Below are 25,798 nucleotides of genomic sequence, written 5' to 3' on the forward strand. Positions count from 1 at the left end.
TTCTGGTGGTTGAGGCCTGACGCCTAGATATTGGAAACCTGTCATTCTCTTCTGGCCGTTTGGATTGCCAATGTTGGAGTTATAGTAGGCATTAGAAGACCCTTTTCTGATCCTTCGGCTGTCTGAGTCGCCGATGCTGGAGTCGTGGAAGACTTTATAGAACATTCTTCGGGTCCCTCTGTTGTCTGGATTACTGATTGTGGAGCCGTAGTGAAACCACTTCTGATTCCTTTGGCCGGTTTCTTGACATTCTAGACGTTTCTTTGTATGCCATTCCGATCCGTCTGAAATCTTTGTAACTAGCTCTTATTTTTCATGAGCCGTCCTTTGCGGATTTTCAACTCATCAATTTTATCCCTAACTTTTGCCTGAGCCGTCCTTTTTAGATTTTCAACTCATCGGGGTTTTTTTCTTCTTCTTTTTTTTATTTTTTTTTGTTATCCGGAATACTGATATCAGAGTCGTTGGAAATTTTCTTGATCCGTTGGCTGTCTGATTCGTAGATGCTAGAGTCATAGAAAACTTTCTCGATTCGTCGGCTGTTTGAGTCATTAATGCTGGAGTTTTCGTGGAACCGTTTCTGATTTCTAGGCCATCTGGATTGTTGATTCTAGAGTGGTAGTGGGACCCGGCTTTGATTCGTCCAGCTGGTTGCTTAACGTTCTGAACGTTGACTGCATAACCGAAAGAGCAGTCGACAGGGTGGCTACATCCACCACGGGTTAATGTATGATGCATGTATGCGACTGCATCCACAAGGGGTTAATATGTGATGTACAAATTCCGGATGCATGAGATGCATGATATGTAGATGCATAATATATAAATGTATGATGTGCGAGGGTTGGTTTTGAACACATAGCACATAGCAGGTAGATGGCAAGTAAACAGTTTATATCATAGAGACACGTTGTTCCGTCCAGCCTTATTTCTCCAACACACGCTTTACGGGCGAGGTATAATCCTAGGTTTTTCTGGTCTAGACTCTCGTATTGCAATACAAGAGTCGACGTTCCTGCAAGCTCTCGTCTAGAAGTTCTAAATCGGACAAGCGACATTGTCGATGTAAGAGTCTTTTGTCCCTTTGTCGGAAGGTTAACAAAAACATAGAGAGGTGGACACTTCGGTCCGTTTTGAAATGTGAAAATATCAAGCCTTGCGGCTAGCCAAATGCATGGTTCAGCACTTGACTTGAATGGTTATTGGAGAGATAACCAAGTGAAGTGGTTTCACTTGATCGGAGTTTGTTTTTATATCCGGACTAGCGGAGTGATTTTTGAAATCAAGTTTTTCAAACGGCTGTTAGGCTTGGCCTAAGACTGGAATTTTGAAAATGGTTGTTTTGAAAATCTGGACTATGGATTCTTACATCAACTGGTGCCTCAAATACAAACATTATGTTGGGTATTGCCTTAGAGGGTAGTGACTAAGCTGGAATGCATGTTAGTTAAGTCGTTCGGGTTTTGGTACTAACCGGTTTAAGGTCCCCATAGACAGATATACCTTTAGCGGGTCTCCAAAATCATGAGGTCAAGCCACCGAGGTACTGGGCTGTGAGTGATACTACTCCGCATAAAACGTTCAGGACGTTGGAGTGCAACGCCGGAATCGGCTCTGAGTACTGGAGCTGGTAATCGGACTTCAAGAAGTAAGATGAGAATAGAAGATATAATGTAATGCAATAGTTGAAGGTAAATCCGATAAATAGCAGAAAAGGCATTTTGATAAAGAGTCGGCGGCTTTATATCCATTTGGCAACCATTTTTGAAAACTTAGTTTTTGTAACGTTCTGTCTTAAAAATAGTTTTGAAATCCCCATTGGAGTCGCCACTGTGAGCGAAGTGGGTTTCGAAGGGGTCAGCTCGCTCGCCCAGGCTTATGGTCGACTCGGTTCTGGTTAGGTTATAATAAACTGTGGAGTCGCCACCTAACCGTGCTAGGATTTCCTTTTGTATCGACTGGGTAATCTCACTCGCCTCCGGCGAGATTACCGTACGTCGAGCCAAAGACCAGGTTTGTGGACATATCCCGATTCTCTTGTACTCTCTCAAAAATGCATTTTCTCGTTATTCACCGGATTTACCCTGATCTCATCTCGATAATCATGTCGAGTTCACAGGATATTAAAGCTGGAACAGGAAAATATGAAAGCGTTTAAATAAGTTTGACTTGCATATGACTCGATCTTGACTGGAAACTAGCACTTAGGCCTATTCATTCATCTTATCCTGACGGTTTCTAACAGATAATCAGATAATGGGCTGGCGTGGTTGATTTGCATGCACAAAGCCTATTAGGATGTCTAATTATGGTTTATTTTATTAGCCATCTTTAATGCCTATTCACATTCTAATTACGTTTTCATGTGATTAACCTAAGTTGTCTAGGTGATTTGCAGGGATGGATTTGATTGCTTTGAATGGTTACTCATTTAGCCTATTAATAATGGACTTGACTGGGCCAGTTAAAAGCAATAAATATTGCAGACAGGCCCATTTGCAGTTGGATACACATACAAGGTTAGAAATACTTTTGAACCTCGTTGACATTGTGAGGGGGCTGCACGCACGGCCCGTGTGGAGGTGGTTCCGGTCTGAACTGTTTCTCGGCCCGAACATTCGAGTTGTCTGTATCGTTGATGCGGTTCTCCTGGTTTTAATCGGGGTTGATTCAAAGTTCAAACTAGCCCGGTACGGCTTCTGGAAATGGCTAGGTTCTCGGTCTATTGGGCTTTGAGCCCGGTTCGTTTGCAATTTACAATATTTGGGCTTCAGGACCCGGATTACAATTGGGTCTAGCCCATTAACTACTACAAATAGCTGGAAAATAAACAGTATTCTGGGCTTTGAATCAAGTCCAATTGCAAAATCAAACGAGCCCGGAAACACAAAAACAGTGTCGAATCGTCGTCTGGAAGATCTGGGAGCATCTGAAGTTGTTCTTGGGGGAAGAACAAGCTGTGGCGCGGCAGTCTGGCGCCATGCCAGAGTGTTCTGGCGCCATCGTTAGCTCTTCCGCTGAGACAACCGAAACATGCAACAAATCAATATAAAACAGCAATACAATGACATATGCATGAAAAATATACAAAATTGATATTGGGTCCTCATGGAACCGTTTTGTGTCTGTGGCTTGTTTTCTAGTGAACCGGATGTAAAATTCAGCTTGGATCAGTGCGCTGCAGTGCGTTCTTGAAGAGCTGAATCGATTTCAGCTGTCTGGATTGATTGGTGTGTGTATGTGTCTTGTCTGTAAGGATTGGCCAAGGGCTGTGTCACGACCAAATTCCTCGGATCGGGACCGCCGCTAGGGAGTGGGAGTGGTTGCTCCGGAACCCGTAGCAACCCTTTAAACAAAATACTTTTTCCTTTAAAAAATCGTTATAAATTTTTCGCGATCATGCAAACACATTAAGCATAATAAGCCTGCAAACTCCCATCTTATTATTTACCATATCGTTATTTTAAAACCCTTTATATTTTCATGTGAGCATGCTTAACGTTTCCTCATGTCTAAGTCCCGAGGACCTTAGCATGGTATATCAATTATCTTTATACTATTACCCCACCTCATACTTTAAACATAAAACAAAAACATCGCAGGTCAAAGCAATGTCATATATATAATGCCCCCAATGTAGATATCATATTTAAAATACAACGTCAATATGGTCACACTCAACACTGGTCTGACTCCCTCATCCACGTAACGGCTAACATTAGACCTGACTGTCTACTGCCTACTGCGGATCTCTAAAGGGAAAACTGTTTGACTCTTTAAATATCAAATGTACCTCCGAGAGCAATCAATGCGGCCGGTACCTTCAAAACACTTGAACCAATCCTGAAAATGGGTCCACTTTAAAACGTCAGTTAAAACTGGTGAGTTTGTACGTTACTAATAAACATTAACAAAATAAATAATATGTATAACCATATATGTTACCAGACGAAACCCTAATCCTCAGTTCATATACATATCCATTTTTCTCAAACTTATTTCGCATTGCCTAATTAAATATATATTGGTATTTCACAAACTCAAGATCGTGGAAGTGCGACATACAAAGCACTTGTACAAACGTACTTTTGTATTCATTTTAATCCTTAGGTGACTGAGAGTGTACACACTGTACTATACCCGGGATCTTCCATTAGAAGTATACGCACCATGCCATAGGCGGGATCTCCAACTAATAGACCCATAGTCTGTCGTAACCTTTCAGACCCGAGTCTGATCTTATTCTTCAGACCCCGAAGCCACCAGAGTTTACTTATGGCCGTCTGGTATTCCAATATTTGTACCACCCTAGTGTATTACTTTTCTTTACCATATATCTTACCACTTACTTCAAATCTAATTCGTACTTACGGATGTTATTGGTGTACACGCAGTCCTATTGCCGTCCAATTGGTAAGCTCGTTTCGTCGGTATTATATCGGCATTTTTAAACATATATCATATATATTTTCAAACAATATATCTTTTGTAAATTAGATGATAATTAATGCCAAAAAGTAAAGTACAACTCACAATTTGCTATCCAGAAACCTTGACACCTGATAGCAATCTGGTCCTTCATCCGCTGTTTACGAACACGGGGAGCCTAAGACATTAAGACGACATCACTATCTTAATTTAGAATATTAAAACAAACATAGCAATCACATATCACTTGCACACATAACTATCAAATCACTCAATCATAAACTCATACTTTTAAAAATCATTTTGAAATCCGTTATCACATTTAGCTCCGGTAAAATCATTTTCCAAAAATATAATACCACTGACGTATCCGGCACATTAATCGAATATTTCACATTCCGGATCTAACGACAACTTCTTATCCTCGCTCTTTCATCAATTATCATGATCTAATATATTTAGCCATTTAAATCACTTTTCCTGCACCAAAATCAACATGGATCGTCACATGCAAATCAATTCATCAAATTTGAACCAAAAATCTCAAGAACACTCAAAATGATTCCATAATCAAAAACTCATCAAATAACCAAAAAAATCAAAAATCATTCAAGAGGTGTATCAATATTACCCTTAAGCTTAACTCCTCTAAAAATCAGAAGATTTCACCACAAGAATTGAGAGATACCAATTTTCTAAGTTCTTGAGCTAAACTTTGATGAACACCTTGCTTAAACTCACATGCAAGCTTTGATTCCTTAATCAAATGATGATCTAAAGGTGTTTTGATCTTTTTTATGTGTGTTTATGTTTAGGCAAGATATCTAGGGTTATTAGAGAGACATGTGAGCTTCTTTGAGAGAGAATATGAGAGAAATGATCCAAATTTTGCATTTTTTGGCTCGTTGAGCTCTTCTTTATATAATCTGGCTTTAAACGATCATTTATGACTTTGAAAAATCGTGCAAACCATTTACACGATCGTTCATATGGTCGTGAAACTCCCAGAAATCCAATTTTAGCATTTTAAACGGTCGTTTTCCATTTAAACGATCGTGCATGCCTACAAAACCCTAAAAACATACTTTCTCATGCTCTAAACATATGGAATTGGTTCATAAACCAAATATAAACTTCCTTAACTCAAAGAAAATATATAAATACGCACACATATCATATACCAAAGCATGACTCACAATCCGACAAATCAAACAATACGATAAACAAGTTAAATACTACACGTCATACGTCGAAATATTGACACAACTTACGTTAGTTATCCGAATTCCTACGTCACTCAAGCATGGGTATTACAGGCTGTGTCTAGGGGCTCGATCTGGTTCGTTCTGGTGTTTGGTGGGTAATTTTTCCGACCTCGGTCCAGTTGACTAGGGTTCCTATTTATAGTGGTCAATGGGGGTTAATTAGGGTATTTAAAAATTAAGTTATAGTCTACCTAGAAAAAGTCTTAAGAGATAGGTTAGTTAGGTTTTAAGGTTAGATTAAAATTACTTTTTTACAGTTATTTAATTAATTCCCGTATTAAGGCTTGGTGGCTAAGTAAAAGGTGTCTAAATGTTGATTCTGGTGCCTGAAAGTATTAAAAATGACTCCTGAGACCCTAGGGGTTTGCTTATAGTTAATTTCAGCCTGCCAAACTTACGAATTGGCCCATAAACTTTTAAGAAACTGCAATTAGTCACATTTATGAACTTAGATTATAATTTCTTTGGATTTTTATAGGCTATTTGCGGCTAATAACGATTCAATGCCTCAAGATTGCCGATGCGCACTGATCTGTCTGCTTGATGTCATACAGGCGGATTGATAGCTCGTCACCAAGACTATTTTCTTTGAAAATCATCATTGAATGCCTCAATATCTTATCGGTTTTTTACCTGTCCGGAAAATAGGTGTCTATAGTAGGACCCCATAAGATCGGGAACAATTATTTAGATTACTTGTATAAATTAATTTGTCACTCATATTCTTAACACTTAAGAATAAATTCTTTCACAATGTAATGAAGGACAATATGTAATAAAAGAACACTTTGTTTGTTGATATCACTTAGTCAAATAAATCGTATATCATTGCTATGGGGTTTAAGTTTATACAACTATACATACAAAATGGCCCTAGGGCATATACTACTAGAAAGATAGGGCCTCGTTCAAGACAACAATCTCTTATTCGAGACCTGTTCATTTTTTCATGATGTCATGTTTGACTGTCTCTTTTGATGGGTGTGTCTCGGACGAGACCTGAACAAGTTTCTTCATATCACGATTAGTTGTCTAGATTGATGGAAGTGTCCTGTTTGAGAAGCTCATGAGCAAAAATCCCTGCCAAAAAGTCCCTTCGTGTCTCGTCCGAGAAACAAGGAGTGTCTCGAACAAGACATGAGGAAACTAGCCATGGGTCGTTCGAGACAAACTTGTCTCAAATGAGACAAGGCCAATTTTTTCTTAGCCCTGAACACTTGCAACCTTAACCTTTCACAACATGAACCAAAAAAAACCCGACATTATCTGAACAAACATACATCCAAATGACTATGAAAAACTCATAAAATAGCTAAAACACTTGAGAATATGCCAAAAAGAAATGCATAAATAAACTTTGAACCTCTCGAGAATGCCTCCCGAGTGCCCTTTTTTAAGGTCGAAAGCTCGACCGTCAATCCTTAAAATCATGGAGGATCAAAATATCAACTTGATCACGTTTCCATTGACCAGTGCTCTTGAATAAGGTTTGCATCATCATCAAGAAATCCCCATTTGGATTTCATAGTCTCAACAAGCATCACATCCCAAAATTTCACTCATATTGGCTACCTCGGCATGGTCCTCGGTTGTGTATGTTTCTTATACATCTCCACTTGCGCTTGAAGAGCCGCATTCTTGGTCCTCATTGCTTGTATCGCTTGGTCACGATCAAGACTCGCCATACTATTTTGAGTGGATTGTCTAACTCTCTCCGAAGGCCAAGCACAACTATTCATGGCCAACTCCTCTAGTAGTGCAATCACTTTTTCATAAGTCTTCTTCATTAGCGAACCTCCCAAAGATTGCATCAATAGTACCCTGGTTTATCCCACTCATAGCATTATAGAATAGTTGAATTAAATACTCCCGAGTTACATTGTGATGAGGGAATTGCCTTTGTAGCTCCTTAAATCTCTCATATGCCTCATATAAACTCTCTCAATCATATTGTTTGAAGTCAAGAATATCCTTGGTGAGCTTGGCCGTTCCCAACGGGAAATACTTGTTAAGAAACAATTGGGCTAACGCTCTCCAAGTATGAATGATGCTGCTCAGAAGTGATTGAATCCGATACTGGGCTTTTGTAATACCCCTTACTTGAGTGACGTAGGATTTTGGATAAGTGATGCAAGTTTCGTCGAGTTCCAACGTGAAACGAGCGATTACGGATGTGTTTGTCATATCCATGTATAGGCTTGGTATATGATATGTATATGTTTAGCATATGATTTGATGTTGGGATAAGGTTTGGGAACAAATCCCATGGAATTAAAACATGAGGAAGTGAGTTTTTAGGGTTTCATGCTGTGAACGATGCGAACTTTGACTCCGAAATATGAATGATCCTGTGAACTACCACATGAACGATCGTTCATAATGGTTTGGACGATCGTACATGGTTTTGCATGATCGTTCAAGGTTTCTTTTGATAAATACGAACCCACCAAGTCAAACACGTCATTTTTGGGTGTTTTCTTGAAGTTTCTCACTCTAAAAACCTCCAAAACCTAGTTAAAAACCTGAGATGATGATTGATCATGTTTGAGATCAAATTCATGTGATCTAAGGTTGTTTGCATAGAGAATTCATGAAGAGTTTCATCTTTTTCATCAAAAACATGTAGAGATAGTATTTTTGCATTTTCTCTCAAACCGTATGGTGAAATCCTCTGAAATTTGGAGGAGATCGTCCTTATAGGTATATCTACAAACCCATATGTGTGTTTATGGTTTTGTGAAGTTGATGATGATAATTGTATGGTTTTGATTTGTGGATATTTTAATGGTAAAATTGGTAAAAGCAACATGCATGTGTTGTTTGATGATTGATTTCTTGTTGTTCATGAACATGTATGTTGAAATAAGGATTTTAATGATTAAATCTGAGATTTTATGATTTATATGGTGTTGGATCATTTATTTGATAATTAAAAAGAACTTGAGCATGAATTTATAAAAATATAAGAAATTATGATATAGGAGTTTGATGAACTTGTATGTCTTGATTATCATGCTTTGATGATTAAATTCCGAGATAAAAATGTTTGAAATTGATTATGTAATGGTTGATATGGGTTTGAGTGAGTTTGGATGATTTTGTCAAATGTTTAACTTAGGCGTCAATTTGTACGTTTGCCAAAAGTTTAAGCGCGTATTGTATTATTATGCTAAAACCTAGTTCATGGACTTGTGATGTCTGAACTAGAGGAATTTGAGATTTTGAAATGAATTTAAAATTGAATGAATCGAGTTTGATCGAAAAGGACTAAAATGCAAGAATTTTGAAAAGTTCGTGTTTTTCGGCAAATTGACAAAATAAAGTTATTTCTGGAACAATAAACTAAATTGAGTTTATTTGATGATGAAAATTTTGAGTTGAAAGAGTATGATTTCAAAATGATGATTTGGACCAATGTGGTCGAAAAATAAGTTTAAGGGCCTAAATGGCTATTTTTTCAAAACGAGAAGTTTTGAGGAATGTGAGGTGATGATTTTTCAAAACCTTATTCATGGACATCGAAGTACGAAAATGAAATCAATCGTATGCTTTTGGACTCCATGGAAATAATCGGGCTAGTAAGAGATACTGAGCCGGCACGTATTCCGGATGTCGAAGTTCGCCAATGTCGTCGAACGACGAGTAGAGTACTCAGGTGACGAGGAACGGGAAACTATTTTTTTAAAAGGAAAATATCGATATTTTTGAAAAGATAGTTTCACAAGTTTTATATTTGGAAAAGAGTTTTAACGGAGCAAAACCCGATAAAAGATTTTGAAAAAAAAGAGATAAGGTTGATTTTGAAATGAATAAAATGACTTTCTATTTGATTGAATGATTGATTTTCTATGTGGAGTCATTATGTATATTCTAGAGTTAGTCATTATGTATATTCCATGAGGGATGGCCGATTGTTTGTGTAACCACGGTTAAGATTTTAGGGATGAGCTAGACGGCCGATGTTTGTGTGCCCCAGATCCTTATGGATGACCGATGTTTGCATACCCTTGGTCTGAATAGTTAACAGGAGAAGAGACATTCTTGATTAACCTAAGGAGAGTGAAAATGTGAATTAAAGAAGTGGAAAACTAGTGAAACGAGATTATGTTATGAGAGATATATATAAGTATATGAATCGAGGATTCGGGTTTCGTCTGGTAACATATATGGTTATATGTATTATCTATTTCGTTAATGTTTATTTGTAACGTACAAACTCACCAGATTTATCTGACGTTTTAAAGTTGAACCATTTTCAGGATTGGTCCAAGTATTTTAAATTTACCGGCCGAATTGATTTTGCTCGGAGGTACATTTCATATTCAAAGAGTCAAACAGTTTTCTCTTTAGAGATCCGCAGTAAGCAGTAGACAGTCAGGTCTAATGTTAGCCGTCAGGTGGACAAGGGAGTCAGACCAGTGTCGAGTGTGACCATATTGATGTTGTATTTTAAATATGATATTTACACTGTGGTAATTATATATAGGATAGTGCTTTGACTTGCCATGCTTTTGTTTGACATTTAAAGCATGAGGTGGGATAATAGTTTAAAGTTAAATGATATACCATGCTAAGGTCCTCAAGACTTAGACATAAGGAAATGTTAAGCATGCTCGCACGTAAATGGAAAGGGTTCAAAACAACGATATGGTAAATAATAAGATGGGAGTTGAAATGCTTAGTATGTTTAATGTGTTTGCATGACCGCGAAAAATTTGTAACTGTTTTTTTAAAGGAAAAAGTATTTTGTTTAAAGGCTTGCTACAGGTTCCGGAGCAACCAGTCCCGTTTCCTAGCGCCGGTCGCGATCCGAAGAATTCGGGTCGTGACAGCTTTGTCCCTAAAACAGAAAGGGAACATCCTTAGCTTGATTTGTTCTTAGGTCACTTTATAGAGCTTGAATGTATTGCATACTTCTAGAAACGCGGAGATATGAGCATTGGGGTCTTCACTTTGCAATCCGTAAAACGCCGCCCTACTCTCTACAAGTTGGATTGTACTCGGATTTATATCAAAAGTAGCTGCATTCAGCGGAGGATCAAAACACCCATAGTTTGCGTTATCAACATCCGACAAGAAATATTCTCCGAAGGTGCGCCTAGGTGGAAAATGTTGAGGTTGTCTCACGTTCCTCGGATTTTTCCCTTAAGGATGTTTCTCATCTTGCCTATTTCTGTCAATAGCATGAGGAGGAGGATTTTGATGTTGTCGTCCTCCTTCCTCATATTAGGGATGAAACCTCTCATCATAATCATCGCCGTCTTGGGCCATAGTGTCGGGCCTCCGATTGGCCTTGCGTACGCTCCTCTCGAAGTTTGTTAGTTCTTCTTGATACGGTTCAAGAGGTAGTCTTTCCCTACGCGTATTATGCATACATTTAAGACAATTTCCTGCAGAACCAAAAGAAACAAAATCAAACGTAAACCACGAAAACACAAGCCAAAAACGCAAAGTAAAAACAGAAAAATAAAAGGCTAACTCGACTAAGATCAAGAAGTACTTTCACTCTACTAAATGCTATTGTCCCTAACAACGGTGCCAAAAACCTGTTAAGGGAACATCCTTAGCTTAATTTGTTCCCTTTACCACAAGTGAGACGGTATCACACAAGTAATACTCGGTAAGACCGAGGATGATCCCACAGAGACAATGGTTTAGTGAGGGTGAATTCGTTCCGAATCTTAATTAGTTTAAAAATCAAAGAAGTTGAAATTTGAATTAAAACAACTAAAACATTAACAAAAGTGAACAATAATCACAAGCAATTAAACTAGCAATTAGCAAGAACTAAACAATCAAATAATTAACGAGATACTAATAGATAAAAGGCTTAAGGGTTGATACTACACTTAAGCGATACTATTATGTGAATCGGATTACGGCATAAATATGTGAACCGAGCGTTTTTAAAGCGCAAATCCCGCTTTCTCGAGCCTCAAAGAGTTGCAAAACCTCATAAAAACTAATTAATCAAGCCTAATCCACTCTCGTGGCGCTAAACACAATTAATTAGCAAATAGAAAATTAATAATCAACTCAAAAGTTACCTAATTCCTAACCCACTCTTATGGTGTTAATAATTAAGCTCCTAATTAATTAAGTCCAATTAAACAACCTTCCTCAAAGCGTTAATTAATCTAAAATTATGATTTAGGTAGCTATCTCTAAAATCAGCATTAAGGACATTAATTAGAACAACAACATGGCAAAATCCTAACCCAATCAAGAATTTACTCAAGTTTCACATCAACCTCCAAACATAGGGGCTTAGCCAATCATGGCTAAGTTAAGAACAATAACGAAAGAAGAACCATCAGACATTAAAGAGATGAGAATCATTACATTTGTAGCTATAATTAATAAGAACATTCAATGAAATAGATAACTCTTCAATAATAAATGATAACTAAATCTTCAATTAAAAGCTTCAAAGTGCAATAATAGTGAAGAACAAATCTTGGAAATTAATTGAGGAAGATGGCTCAAAACCCTAGGAAAATTATCTACCAAAAGGAATAAAGCTAAAACTAATATATTAATGAAGTGAGAGTAAAATTACATAAACTGATGTCTAACCTTAAAAAAGATAAAAGGCCTTATATAGGCACACACAAAAAGGAAATAAAAACATCCCATTACAAGCTTGTTGGGCTAAAAGAGGAAGTGGCCCAAGCCAATGAGCAAAACTCTAAAAATTAGCATCTCGGGTATTTAAGTGATGTCTCGATTGAGACCTAAGTAGTGTCTCGATCGAGACATACACAAAATATGTGCTTCTCGTCGAAGACCCATTGATGTCTTGTTTGTGATCCTCTTTGGCCAAATCCGTGGATTTGTTTTGTCTTCATGTCTCGATTGAGACCTCCTTTGTTCTGGTTTTACGTATCAATTTTCCTCGTGTCACTTAGTCAAATCTTCAATACTTGGCACTTTTAGACCAAAAAACATCCACAAACGCTCCATTGCCCTGAAAAGCTCAAACTTGGAATAAGGAACACAAAATACCCTAATTCTCATAATAAATAGCAATAAAACGTAGTTGAAACTCTTAAATAATAAGGTTGAAATTACTCGTATCACACACCTCAAACACTTAGCTAACCTAGGTCACCTACCAACACTATAAATAGACCATTAACATGGCCTAGCTGGGGGTCAGACCAGAACACTTTAAATCATACGTACACAAATGCACAAAAATCCTAGAAAATAGTAGCTGACCGAACCAATTCCCCACACTACACACACACATCGGTCAAGAAAACAAGCTAGAGACGCTTCAATCACTCAAGAACGCAGTGCTGCATATCAATCCGAAGCTGGATTCCACATTTGGATCACCAGATAGCTAGCCAAGGACTCAGAACGGTACTTCTTAGGACCCATTGCATTCTTCTACCACCTTTATCACATATTATTTAGAACTTTTAATTTGATATGTTAGATGGCATGTTTAGGTTGTTTTGATTTAAATTGCCATAAACTGTTATAATTACCATAACTGTCGATTTTAATGTTACTGTCATGAACACCACAATAATTGATTCGAAACATGTTCATAGGCTATTTTAATATGTCCACCACACCATATCTAGATTTCATTCAATTCTGGTGCTTAGAATGCATGTTTGGATCAAATTGCCATACCTTTTGTGTTCTTCGGTGTTTGCCATGGTATCCATGAAATCAGCTTAGAAACATGTTCTTTATGGTGTTTAAATCAGTTTTAAATAATATATTTTGATTCCAGTACATTTTAGAGAGTTTCCTTGTGCGTTTGACGTGTTTTTGAGCTGTTTTGCATGTTTCCCAATCCCGGAAAGTTGCCCCTCAGACAAGGCTAGAGTTGGCACCAAGTCCAGTTAATTTTTGTGCCGGCGCCATTCAAACTGGCACCACACCTTATGCTCCTAGATATTCGATTTGTAGTTCCAATACTGTTTTCGCGTTTCCGGGCTTGTTTGATGTCGGAATTGGGTCCGGTTTGAAGCTACATACTCTTAATTAATTGTAGAACCATATTATATATTTAATGGGTCAGACAAAATTTATTTTCGGGCCTTGAAGCTCAAATTTGTAATCAGCCAATTAACCGGGCTTAAAAGCCCATTCCACAAACAACCAACTTCCAGAAGCCGCACCGGACCGGTCCAAACTCTTAATCGTTCCCAGTTCAAACCAGTGGAACCGTATCAATGAGAAACACAACTCTTATTTTCAGTCCAAGATCCAGTTCGGATAAGATCCATCCGCAAACGGCCCGAAAATGCAGTCTTTTCAAAAGTCAACTAGGTTTAAAATTTTGTCTGCTGAAACTCTTATGTATGAATATCCAACTGCAAATAGGTCTGCTGAAACTGTTTAGCATTAAATTGGCCAGCCCGACCCATTATTAATAGGTTAAAGGACTAACCACCTAAATTGCAATTAAATCCAGCCCAACGAATCACCTTGACTGCTTAGGTAAACAATACGAAAATGTAATTAGAAGGTGTATAGGCTTTCAAAATGACTAAAGTAAAATCAATCATACTTAGACATCTTAATAGGCTTTGTGCATGTAGAATATCCAGACCGGCCCATATTTGATTGCCTGTTAACAAACCGCCTGGTTTAGATGAATCAATAAGAGTAATTGCTAATTGTTAGTCCAGATTGAGTCATATGCGCGTTAAACGTGTTTATAGCTTTCAAAATTGTTTACATTTCCATCACTATATCATGTGAACTCCATTGCAATGTCGATATGAGATTAGAGATATGTTCAGTAGATAGAATAAAAGACCTTTAATAAAAGTACACGAGAATCGGGATATGTCCACGAACACGGTATTTGGCTCGGCGTACGATAATCTCACCAGATGCAAGTAAGATTATCTAGTCGATACAAAAGCCAGTCCTAACACGGCTACGTGGCGACTCCACTTTAATCAAACCATGTCTAGATCACGGGTCGACCATAAGCCTGAGCGAGCAAGCAACCCCTCTGAAACACGCTCCGCTCAGAAGTATACTTAAAGATAAGCTTCCAACTTGTTTACTATTAGTATACTAATAATAAACTTATCTATTTTAATGAATTGAAAGTGAATTGATAGTATAGTAATAATAAACTTATCCTATAGTATACTATTAATTAAATTATCTTTTAGTGAACTAACAAATCGATAGTAAACACATAGGAAATCTACAGTACATCGATAGTGAACTTATCTTTTATTATTGTTGTTTCTCTATTTATTTTGCATTTACTGTTCTTTTAAAGTGACGGCTATGGTCTTTTATGAAGTGTGGTAAGTTTCTTTTTAAATCTATAATAAATAAATTGAAACTAATTTAGTATATGTTTATAATACTAATAGTAGAGAAATAGTAAATCAAGAGTAAACTAATTGAAATTGATTTCGTATATGTTGATAATGCTCATAAGAAACTAATAGTACACTGACTTATCTTTTAGTGAATCGCTGGCAAACGTCTTTTAAATAATTGTGAGCGGAGCGGGTTTCGGAGGTCAGTTCGCTCGCCCAAGCTTATGGCCGACTCGTGATCTGGACAAGGTTTGATTAATTTGGAGTCGCCACCTAGCCATACTAGAACTGCCTTTTGTATCAACTAGATAATCTCGCTCGCCTCCAGCGGGATTATCGTACGCCGAGCCAAAGACCGGATTTGGGACACATCCCGGTTCTCATGTACATTTATTAAACGCCTTTAGTTTTCTATATACTGGATATATCCTACTCTCATCTCAACATTTCAATGGAATTCATAGGATATAGCTGGAAATAAACACATATGCAAGCTAGTAAACACGTTAGACACGCATATGACTCGATCTGGACTGGCAACTAGAAATTACTCCTAGTCATTCATCTAAACCTGACGGTTTCTAACAGATAAACAAATACTGAGATGGTCTGGTCATTTTACATGCATAAAGCCTATTAGAATGTCCAAGTCTGGTTGATTTTTTTAGCCGTCTTGAAAGCATATACACCTTATAATTACATTTTCGTGTTTGATTAGCCTAATTCGTCTACATTATTTGTTGGGCTGGATTTGATTTCTAATTTAAGTGGTTAGTCCTTTAACCTGTTAATGATAGACTGGGCTTGGCCAGGTGAAAGCTATAAACAGTATAAGCATGCCCATTTGCAGTTGGATATACATGCAAGGTTAGGAATACTTTTAAGCCGCGTTGATTTTTAGTGGGCTGCACTCACAGACTGTTTGCAAGTAGTTCCAGTCAAAATTGGCTCTCGGGATACACACGAGAGTTGTCCATCTCATCGATACAATTCCTGTGGTTCAAATATGGGTCGATTCGGAGTTCAAACCAGCCCGGTACGGCTTCTGGAAGTTGTTGGGTTTGCTTGTATTAGGCTTGAGGCCCTAATTTGATCATAATTTACAATATATGGTCTTCTGGGTCCGAAATACAATGAGACTTTGCCTGCTAACTATTACAAACAGTACATTATAGAAAATAGTGGACTGGGCTTCAAATCGGGTCCACGTTCGAGCTCAAACGAGCCCGGAAACACGATATTAAATCTGGATTGCACTGTGGAAGATCTGGGAGAGATTCTGGGCTGCAAGGGGGGGAGTGGCACCATGCCACTCCAAGGTGGCACCCACGCCACTGCATCTCGCCTCCATGCCAGTGGCGGTCTGAAGCTTCGGGTCCTAATTTCTTCGTTTCGGGTTTGTTCTTGTCCATTTTTGATATTCCGGGTAAGTATTTCGATCATGATTCATGTAAAAAAGCTCAACAACATGTTAGAATGTTCAAACAAGCAATGAATTTAAATTAAATATGGATCTGGTGGCAGTTTCAAGACAGCTTACAGCTAAACATCCTAAAAAAGATAATCATGCAATATATACACTAAAATCAGCAAATAACGTATCAAATGTATAAAAAACGTGAGAATTGCGATTGGGTCCTCAGGGGTACCGTTCTGTGTCTATGGATTATTTTCTAGTGATCCAGATGTGGAATTCAACTTCGAATCTGTGCGCTACATGGAGTTCTTGGAGAATCAAAGCGTTTTAGCTCGTCTGGAATTGACTGGTGAGTGTGTGCAAGGAACCTATGTGGTTCGCCTAAGCTATGTGTTCTTGGGGCTTCATTTCGTTCTTGGGGAGCTCTAGTTCGAAGGTTCAGGGTTGAATTTTCTGGATCAAGGCAATTTTCTGTACCCTTGGCTCAGCTGGCTAGCTGTCCTATTTACAGTGGCAAGGGGAACACCTAGGGTTATTCGAGAGGATAAGTTAAATTAATATTACTTTCTACCTAAGTCAAAGTTTGAGTTGAGTTATAAGAAGTTGATGAGGTAGTTGGGAGATAGGATTAGTTAAAATACAATTTTTATTATTTATTTTACTATTTTTGGAATTTTGCTTAGTAGTTAAGAAAAACGTTGTTAAAAGGTTAATTTGGTGCCCGAAAGTATTAAAATGGATTTTGGGACTCTAGTTTTGTTATGGTCAATTCCGCATGTCAAACTTGCAAATTGCTCCATAAACTTCTAAAAAATTGAAATTAGTTTAATTTCTAGACTTAGACTACAATTTCTTTAGATTTTTATAGGCTATTAGCGGATAATTACGCTCTGAGCCTCAAGATTGTTACCGCGCACTGATCTCGCCTGCTTGAATTCACACAAGTGAATCAATAACTCGTCGCCAAAACGAATTTCTCTAGAAATCATCATTGGACGCCTCAATATCTTATCACTTTTTACCTGTCTGAAAAATAGGTGTTTAAAATTTTTCCCCTCTTTAACGTGAATTGGCAAAGTAGGTAAATTCATGTTAAATAAGTAGCCCACTGTTTGACAAGCAACAAATACGCTGCCAGCGTAGAGGTACCAACTCTTGGGTGGTTTGGTAATGCCTCAGCCTAAGCGTTATCTGCCATAGTGCAAGATGATGACTCCATGCCTCCTTATTTTGATCTATTCTCCCACTGTCCGAGAATAGCTCGTGGTGGTAGTGCCCCATCCTGAACGCTACTTGTTCTTGTCTACTCTCCCACTTTCCGAGAATAGATTCTAGTGGTAACGTCCTATCCCTAGCACTACTTGTTATGGTATACTCTTCCACTGTCCGAGAATAGATTCTGGTTATAGCGCCCTATCATGAGCGCTACTTGTTCTGATCTATTCTCCCACTGTCCGAGAATAGATTTTGGTGGAAGCGCCCTATCCTGAGCGCTACTTGTTCTGGTATACTCTCCCACTGTCTAAGAATAGCTTCTGGTGGTAGCGCCCTATCCTGAGCGCTACTTGTTCTGGTATACTCTCCCACTGTCTGAGAATAGATTGCTGGGGCTTTGTGGAACAGGGCCATAGACTCTCAGCTAAATTAAGAGTGATCCAATGGCTTGGACCTCTGGCAATTATCCTGTTCGATACTTCTTAGGGTTGTAGAAGAGACAGAACCCCCTTTTCCGTCCCTAGGGCCGCCCAGTTGAATAAGAGTTTAGTAATTATCCTGTCCGATACTTCTTAGGATTGCAGAAGGGACAACACCCCTCGGCTGTCTCAAGGGCCATCCTCTTGCGTGGATGCCTGGATTCCGTTATTATTTTGTAATTGACGGAAATGTCTGAAGTTTATTTGAATTATTGCAGACAAAATCTAATGACATCCCCACATTAGATCCTCCTCTGGTCGGAGTTTTATTCGTGTCTTTCTACCAGGCTTCGACGTCTTCTCACCGTTCTTTGGTGTCTTCCCACTATTTTGCTGATGTTTTTCTACAAGGCTTCGGCGCCTTCCCGCCGTTCTTTGGTGTCTTCCAACTATTCTTTGGTGTCTTCCCACCGTGCTTCTAGAGCTATTCTGATTGACTCTTGTCGGTGTTCCTCTAGGGATCCTTGGTGTTCTTACCGTTCTTAGGTGTCTTCCCACCCTTATTTGGTGTTCTTCTTACCGTGCTTCCGGAGCTATTCTGATTGACTCTTGTTTTGTGGTTCCTCTTGGAATATTGACTCTTGTCTCTTTATTCGGGTATTGTAGCTCTCGCCTGTATTTTCGACTCCTCTAGGGATTCTGAATCTTGTATGTATTTTGATTTTGTGGCTCTTGCCTCTATTTCTAGTTCCTCCGGGGATTCTGACTTTTGTCTGTATTCTAATTTTGTAGCTCTTGCATCTTTTTCTGGTTCGTTTGAGGATTTTAATTCTTGTTTGTATTCTGATTCTGGGGCTCTTGCCTTTGTTTCTGGTTCCTCAAGGGATTCTGACTTTTTTCTGTATTTTGATTCTGGGGCTCTTGCCTTTGTTTCTGGTTCCCCTGAGGATTCTGACTCTTGTCTCTATTCTAATTTAGTGGCTCTTGCCTCTATTTTTTGTTCCTCCGGAGATTCTGACTCTTGTCTGTATTCTGATTCTAATTTGTAGTTTCGGAATTATCGATCCTGTGTGTTTATTGTTTGAGCATGAATGTGGCATTAGCAGTTTTCTTCTTCTTATGAGCTTGTCTTTTTCAAGCTTTTTTGTTTTTTTATGATCTTGTCCTTTATAAGCTTTGGGAGAGTGAGATTGTTGCTCACTTCCATTTTTTTTCTTCTCTAGTTTTGCAACTTTTCTCTCATTTTGTAATTCTTCTCTTTAGTTTGCCATAAGGTGTATCATAGGACTAAATTATTCCTACGTTTTCATCTTGTTTTCATATTTGTTGTATCTTTCCATGTTTTTAGAGGTGTTTGTGTGTCTTATTGCATATGTTTGCGTATCAAGAATAATAGATCATTTCATAGTCGTTTTCGTGTAAAGGGAGGAAGATTAAAAGCATCGAGAAAAGAGCAAAGTTTTGAAGAATCCGAGCGAAAGAGCTGTGGCTAAAATATGACTGAGCTCGATCAAGCCCCTTACTTTAAGTGAAGGGCTCGATCAAGCCCTTAAGGAAATTTAACCTGCAAGTTTGCAACAAGGGGAGCTCGATCGAGCCCTCCCTTTTAAGTGAAGGGCTCGATTGAGCCATGAGGAGAAATAGACCTAAGAATTCAAACTCAACCCAAGACAAGACTAGAGGCCTACTTTCTAATTTGGTCAAGCACAACACTTGTAACTAGGAGAATGTTTCCTCTTTTGTGTAGACCACATAAGTCACATTATCTCGATGTCATAAGGGCAGCTTCGGTTTGACAATGGCCCGAGACAAAACACTGTTATAATATTCCCATAAGAGCACTTCGTGTTGTTCAGAACAAACACAACGTCTGATTGTTCTTCTTGGAGAAGCAAACCCCTATCATGCATGTCCACAGAAACTGAAAATTTACGTCCAAAGTTAAATAGTGTGAGAATATCTTTATGCAACTCTTTGCAGTGAGCATAAATGGTTTCAGACGAGCCCTTCACATTGCACTCTGGAATCGGGCATGAACACTCTATAAAAGAGCAGTATTTCTCGTGATCTGTCTTCTCGTCGTAATTGAAGCTTTCTTGGCAACCATATGCTCTGTTCTGGCAGTAAACCGTTAAAGACTCCACGACTGCTTCCATTATCCGACAGCGCATCGGTCCGATTGGCAAAGTGCAAGCATGACATTTACCCATCTTTACAGAGCAGGAGTTGCATGTTGCATGTCCATTCTGACACTGAAGAAAAGGAAAAGTTAGAAAATTAAGAATAACCTAAAGTGAATAAATATATAAATGATGTGGGGTCAAACCTGAATAATGGGAGGGCGTAGAGGTTCACAGCATACGGCACAGTCCATGAGTTCAAGATCAAACGAACGGACTGTATTATCAGGCATTGCTGCGTTGTTTTGAAGATGAAGGCGAAAGTGGATCACTTTAAGTATGAATGATAAGTGTCTTTGTGTGTGTTAGTAAGTAAGCATGATTACATATTTAAAGAAGTTGGATAGATGTCTTTTCATATTCTTCACTTAAGCGGTGTGTTGTTTCCCAAGTGAGTGGATGTCATTAATGACGATTTTGGTTAATGAAAGGGTATATTGGTTTCTTAAACAACATTAATGCTGATAAGACAAGTCAGTATGTATAATTAGCGATATTGGGCTGTAAAACATCATTAATAATTACTCTAGCATATTTAATTAATTGCTCTATCATAATTAAAAAAACACTGTCTGAAATTAAAAATTATTTAATTAATATATGTAGCATTACAACCCATAATAATAATGAAGCAACATCATTTAATAATTATTCAATTTTTCCTCATGCAATGCAAGCCTACACTGCATCCTGCAACTGCACAAGCAGCACAAAAACCAAACTTCATGATCCTGGTTGACCTCTCCAAGTCTGCACACTTGACCTCCATGTCCTTGATCTGGCCCTTCAGTATGTCTATCTCCATAAAAAGTAGACCGCTTTCCTCAAACAAGATTCCATTTTCATCGCGATACATCTCAATGGACTCCTTCAATCCCTGATTTTCGTCTATGTACATTTCATGGGACTCCTTCAATCCCTGGAACTCGTCCTTTTTAGCAGCAAGCAAACTTTTGGCCTCCTCCAGTTCAACAGTCATGACATGGAGGTCAAGTTTCAAGTCTCGGACCACCGACATTTGGTAAGGCATGTCATTCTCTAGCCAGGCAAAAAAATTACACTGATTCTGGCAAATTTAGTTCGAAAAAATAAAAGGCGAAGTAAGGTCAAAAAATTAATGTAAATTACTTACAGTTTGAATTTTTTTGTAAAGCACATGAATTACTTACAGTTCGCTTTGAACAAGCGTAAAATCTTCGAGTGGGGTTCCTATCCGTTGAAGAAATCTGTAGGCGACATGGGATTCCGCAATCGCAAACCACTTGTGCAGCTACTCCTTCCATTTTTGGTTGTAATTTTTGAGTTGAGTTGTAAGCGTTAAACACTGGATGAGTGGGGCTGGATGAGTTGTAGGCGGATATTTATGGGCCACACTGTGGGCCAAGGATGATTGGGTTGTTTTTCATAGGGGCTAGGTCTGTTAAAATAATGAAATATTAGGGTCCATGCTTGATCATATAAGAAAACAAAAGGGTCCATGATTGATTATTGCTAATACATGGAGGGCCGTAGGATATTATACTTTCACTCAAGCGTATGACAATAAAAGACAACCATAATCTGGCACAATTAAAGACAATCATAAACCAACTTCATTTACAAATAAAAACCATTCAGAATAACATTTCCAACCATTTACATTTGCACATACACCACCGTACGCTTCTAAACACAACAAAGTTGGGGCATCTAGTAAAATATATCCATGTGTTGCCCAAAACAAAAAACGTTCCTTAACAAAAAGCACATGGTACAAAATATACATCCATCTGTTTTGTTGCACTACTTGTTCGTTGTTCGTTTCCTCAAACAGTCCCTGTATCGCGAAGGGACTTCTCGACCAGCAGGCCTCTTTCCTTTTCTCTTAGCAGCTCGAGCAGCTTGTGTAGAAGTGTCATGACTGGGTTCCCCTACACCTTGCTATTCAACCAAGGCTTGTTCTGTTGCAGAATAGGCTCCACTTAGGTGTACGCCAGACTCTCCTGTTGGGGCCTGCTCTCCAGTTCCAAACTCCCCACCTGGAACCTCCCCTGCATCTGGTGCTTCTCCCCCTGTTTCATCCCCTGCAGCTCTTGCTTCTGGCTGAGTGTCACTCCCACATGCAGCTTGGTCATTGTCCTTTTTGCACGTCCGTTTGTTGTGGCCAAATCGGTTACATTCACTGCATTTAACCTTTTGAAGCCACTTACGTCCTAACTTTGCCCTCTTTGCATGGGCCTCCTGTACAGTCTGTTCATGTTGCTGCTCTAGCTCTTCCGCTTCCTTTCGTCTTACCGTCGATTTTCTACCCCGCTTCTTTGTTTGCACAGGCGAGGGAGGAACTATGATATGGAATGGATTTGGATCGGTTTCCCACATATCAGCCCCATTCAAAGGGTTGATAACATAGCTGTACACTTTTTGGTAGGTGGCTTTTGTGTAGCAGTCGTCCACATAGTTCTCTGGGACCTCATTGTTCTCATAAATACAGGGGCATGCGTGAACGCATGGAATCCCAGTGAGGTCCCAACGCCTACATGTGCAAGTCCTTTCATCCAAATTTACCACGAACTGACCTCCGGGACCTATAACTTGCACTTGAGGACTGCCGGCAGGGTGTGCGGTGTAATTCCAACCCTCTTCAATTATCTTGTCCAGTTTTTTCCTAATTTTAGGGCACAACCGCGAATTAATCTTGCTCCCAAAAATCTGTTTGTCATGGATCCGCTTCATCAGCTGAGTCCTAATCATTTCAAACATCGTCAAGATAGGTCTCGTCCTCGAAGTCAGTACATATTTATTGAAGGCCTCCGCTAAATTGTTCAGCAATATGTCACACTTGACTTGCGGCCTGAAATGTGCCCTGGACCAATGCTCCCTAGATCTCTCCTCAATCCAGTTGTAGCCCGCCGTATGAGTATTCTCCAAAACTTTCATGGCAGCATTCAATTTGGATGTGTAGGTTGCAATCCCAATGTTCCATATAAGCGGCTTTAAATGTTGCAAGTGGAAGGTGGTTCTGAAATTTGCCCACAGATGCCTCCAGCAATACCTGTGCTCTGAATGTGGAAAAAGCGCGTCCAGTGCATGTATGAGGCCCTGTAGAAGCACAAGTTAAAGACATTAACAAATGATCAACTGTGGACCCTAACGTTTAACAGATGATCAACTGTGGACCCTAACGTTTACTAAATGATCAACTATGGACCTTACTGATAAAAATGCACAACTATGGAAAGCAATTACCAGCTTATATAATCAATGTTCTGTTATGGAAAGCAATTACCTTCTGTTTGTCTGACATGAAGGTTGTCCTGTTGCCCAGATGCAAATCAGCCTTCAATAGCTCCAAAAACCACGTCCAGTTTTCAGTATTCTCAACCTTCACCCATGCCATAGCCAGAGGATACATGCAATCATTGGGGTCAATCCCAGTTGCAGATAGCAACTGACCCCCATACTTCCCCTTCAACCAGCAACCGTCCAGACAAACGATCTGCCTCAGCCCATTCCGGAAGGCATTCTTCATTCCAGCCAAGCACATGTACATACCCGCAAACTTTCCTCGAGACTCTTTAAAATCCACTGTGCTCCCCGGATTGGTTCGAAGGACCTCCCTTCGGTAGTCATACAACTTAGCATACTGCCCATCCTCATCCCCCTCAAATTTTCTTACAGCCCTGAGTCGTGCTCTTCGTGCCGTCTGCACACTGATCTTCTGCTTCAGCTCCCGTGCAATCTTAGCAACAAACTGCTCAGGGTTGTAATCTGGATTGGCCCTAAACTCCTCCAAGAAACTCTCAGCCAGATAGGCACTGGTCATGTGGAAATTCGATCTTCTCTTCGGGCAAGTGTGTACCAAGTTCAGGGTCTTCACTAGGAATGTTTCATCATCCGGATCTGACATGTTTTGCTTGGATGTAAATATTTCAAACCGACACTTAGGTACATTGTCACTCTTGTCAAAGCACTTAGCCCTAACACGGGTCTTCTCGTTGACAGGAAAATGCAGTTGATACCTGTGTTTGATGCCCCACTGCCTACATGCTTTCTTGAATTGCTCTCTGTTCACAAATTGCAATCCATTCTTGAAGGTTGGATTTTCCATCTCTTTCTCCTCGTTGAACATCCTGAACTTCACCCGACCGTCACCGTCAGACTCGGAAGCCGTGTTGTTATCATCTGAAGCAATGTAGTCCGAGTCTACCTCCTCCTCCTGCTCGTCAGCTTCTGGATGTATAGTTCTATCAACGCCCCCCGGGCGAAATTCTGCCTGACTCTCTCCCATTGGTCTCCCACCAGATCTCTGTGAAGATCCAACATCTACATCATCCTCATGTTGGGCATCTGGTCCCTCTTCAAAATATTGGCCCGTCGATCTAAGCTCCGTTATCAAATCGTCATCGTCGTCCCATATGTCGTAGTCTGGGTCGACGATGTAATCATCGACATTTAGCTCGACGTCGTCAAGAGTTGGCTTCTCACCCTCATTCTTCCCCCTTTGACCGGATTGTTCCTCTGCTTGAACCTCATTTTGGTCATCGTCATCAAACAGCCCCTCCATGCCCTCTAGCTCCTCAGCCATATGATCAAATAAACCCTGTGCCATCCTCTCTAGAGTTGAAGGGGGACAATCTGGCCCCCCTTCTGGCACCTCCCCCTCTTCAGTAACCTCTGCCAATCTGGCCTCAGACTCTTTCTCTGTCCCAACCACTTCTTCATGTTCATTTAAATTTAAACCCTCTGCCAGCCCCTCCTGCGCCTCATCCAGCCCCTCCTGAACCTCATCCAGCCCCTCCTGAACCTCATCCAGCCCCTCTTGCACCACATCAACAAACGGGTCAGGCTCCCAAGCATCTACAACTGCAGCCTGCACACCCTCTTCCAGCCCCGCTACTGCATCCTTCGGCTCCAATGCATCTATAACTGGTGCCTGCACATTGTTGCCGTGCCACTCGATCAACAAAACCCCCTCAATTTCTGGTAAAATCACAGGTGGCCCCTGATCTTGAACTGGTATATTCACCTCTACCCCTGGCCCAGCCTCCGGGTCCACAAGCTCCTCAATAACAACAGTACTAGGGGGAAGAGGAGGAGGCTCCAAGTCAAGCTTAATCTTTTCATGTAACTCTTTAATGTCCTTGACAGAATACTCCCTTACGTATACCTCAACAGACCCTGCCTTTAATCCTGTCACAGCCATTTCCCTGAAATCTTGTTCATGGTTTATCGCCTTTATCCCATCCCGGTATTCGATTCCCTTCGGACACCAATGGTAATCAACAATGGCTTTTCCGCCGTATAGCCTCCTGCACCATTTGTCAAGGTTGGACATTTCAATCTCACCAATATGGTATATCCTACTTTGAACTTCCCCACCATAATAGGCCAAGTCACCAAGATCCCCATGGTGATGTAAATTAATCTGGAATAATTTGCCCCCTCCTGGTGAAACTGCAAAAAGAGAAAATAACCAATGCATTCATTTCTAAAGCAAACCAACAAACCGCACAATTGGATACACCCACCAACATAACAACGACAATAAATTCTCTATATCCTAAACAACCAACACAGCAACAAT

At 39.6% G+C, this 25,798-nt stretch overlaps 1 protein-coding gene and 1 non-coding gene across 2 annotated transcripts; one reads left to right on the forward strand and one right to left on the reverse strand.

Moving 5' to 3' along the window:
- The first annotated feature begins 7,569 nt into the window (after positions 1–7,569).
- Positions 7,570–7,676, forward strand: LOC126670888 (small nucleolar RNA R71). The gene has a single exon (XR_007638877.1). It is a non-coding gene; the product is annotated as a small nucleolar RNA R71 (small nucleolar RNA).
- A 12,136-nt stretch (positions 7,677–19,812) lies between these two features.
- On the reverse strand, positions 19,813–20,468 carry LOC126668371 (E3 ubiquitin-protein ligase SINA-like 10). The gene is made up of 2 exons (XM_050361577.1): positions 20,382–20,468; positions 19,813–20,307 (listed from the first exon to the last, which is right to left on the reverse strand). The coding sequence occupies exons 1-2, from the start codon at positions 20,466–20,468 to the stop codon at positions 19,813–19,815; spliced, it is 582 nt and encodes a 193-aa protein (XP_050217534.1).
- Positions 20,469–25,798: the final 5,330 nt, after the last annotated feature.

The sequence above is a fragment of the Mercurialis annua genome, linkage group LG2 (genome assembly GCF_937616625.2).
Source record: "Mercurialis annua linkage group LG2, ddMerAnnu1.2, whole genome shotgun sequence".
NCBI lineage: Eukaryota > Viridiplantae > Streptophyta > Magnoliopsida > Malpighiales > Euphorbiaceae > Mercurialis > Mercurialis annua.

Coding starts and splice junctions, on each gene's coding strand:
- LOC126668371 (XM_050361577.1), bottom strand. CDS start 20,468: ATGCCTGATAATACAGTCCGTTCGTTTGATCTTGAACTCATGGACTGT. Junction 20,308..20,381: donor TACGCCCTCCCATTATTCAG/GTTTGACCCCAC, acceptor CCTTTTCTTCAG/TGTCAGAATGGACATGCAAC.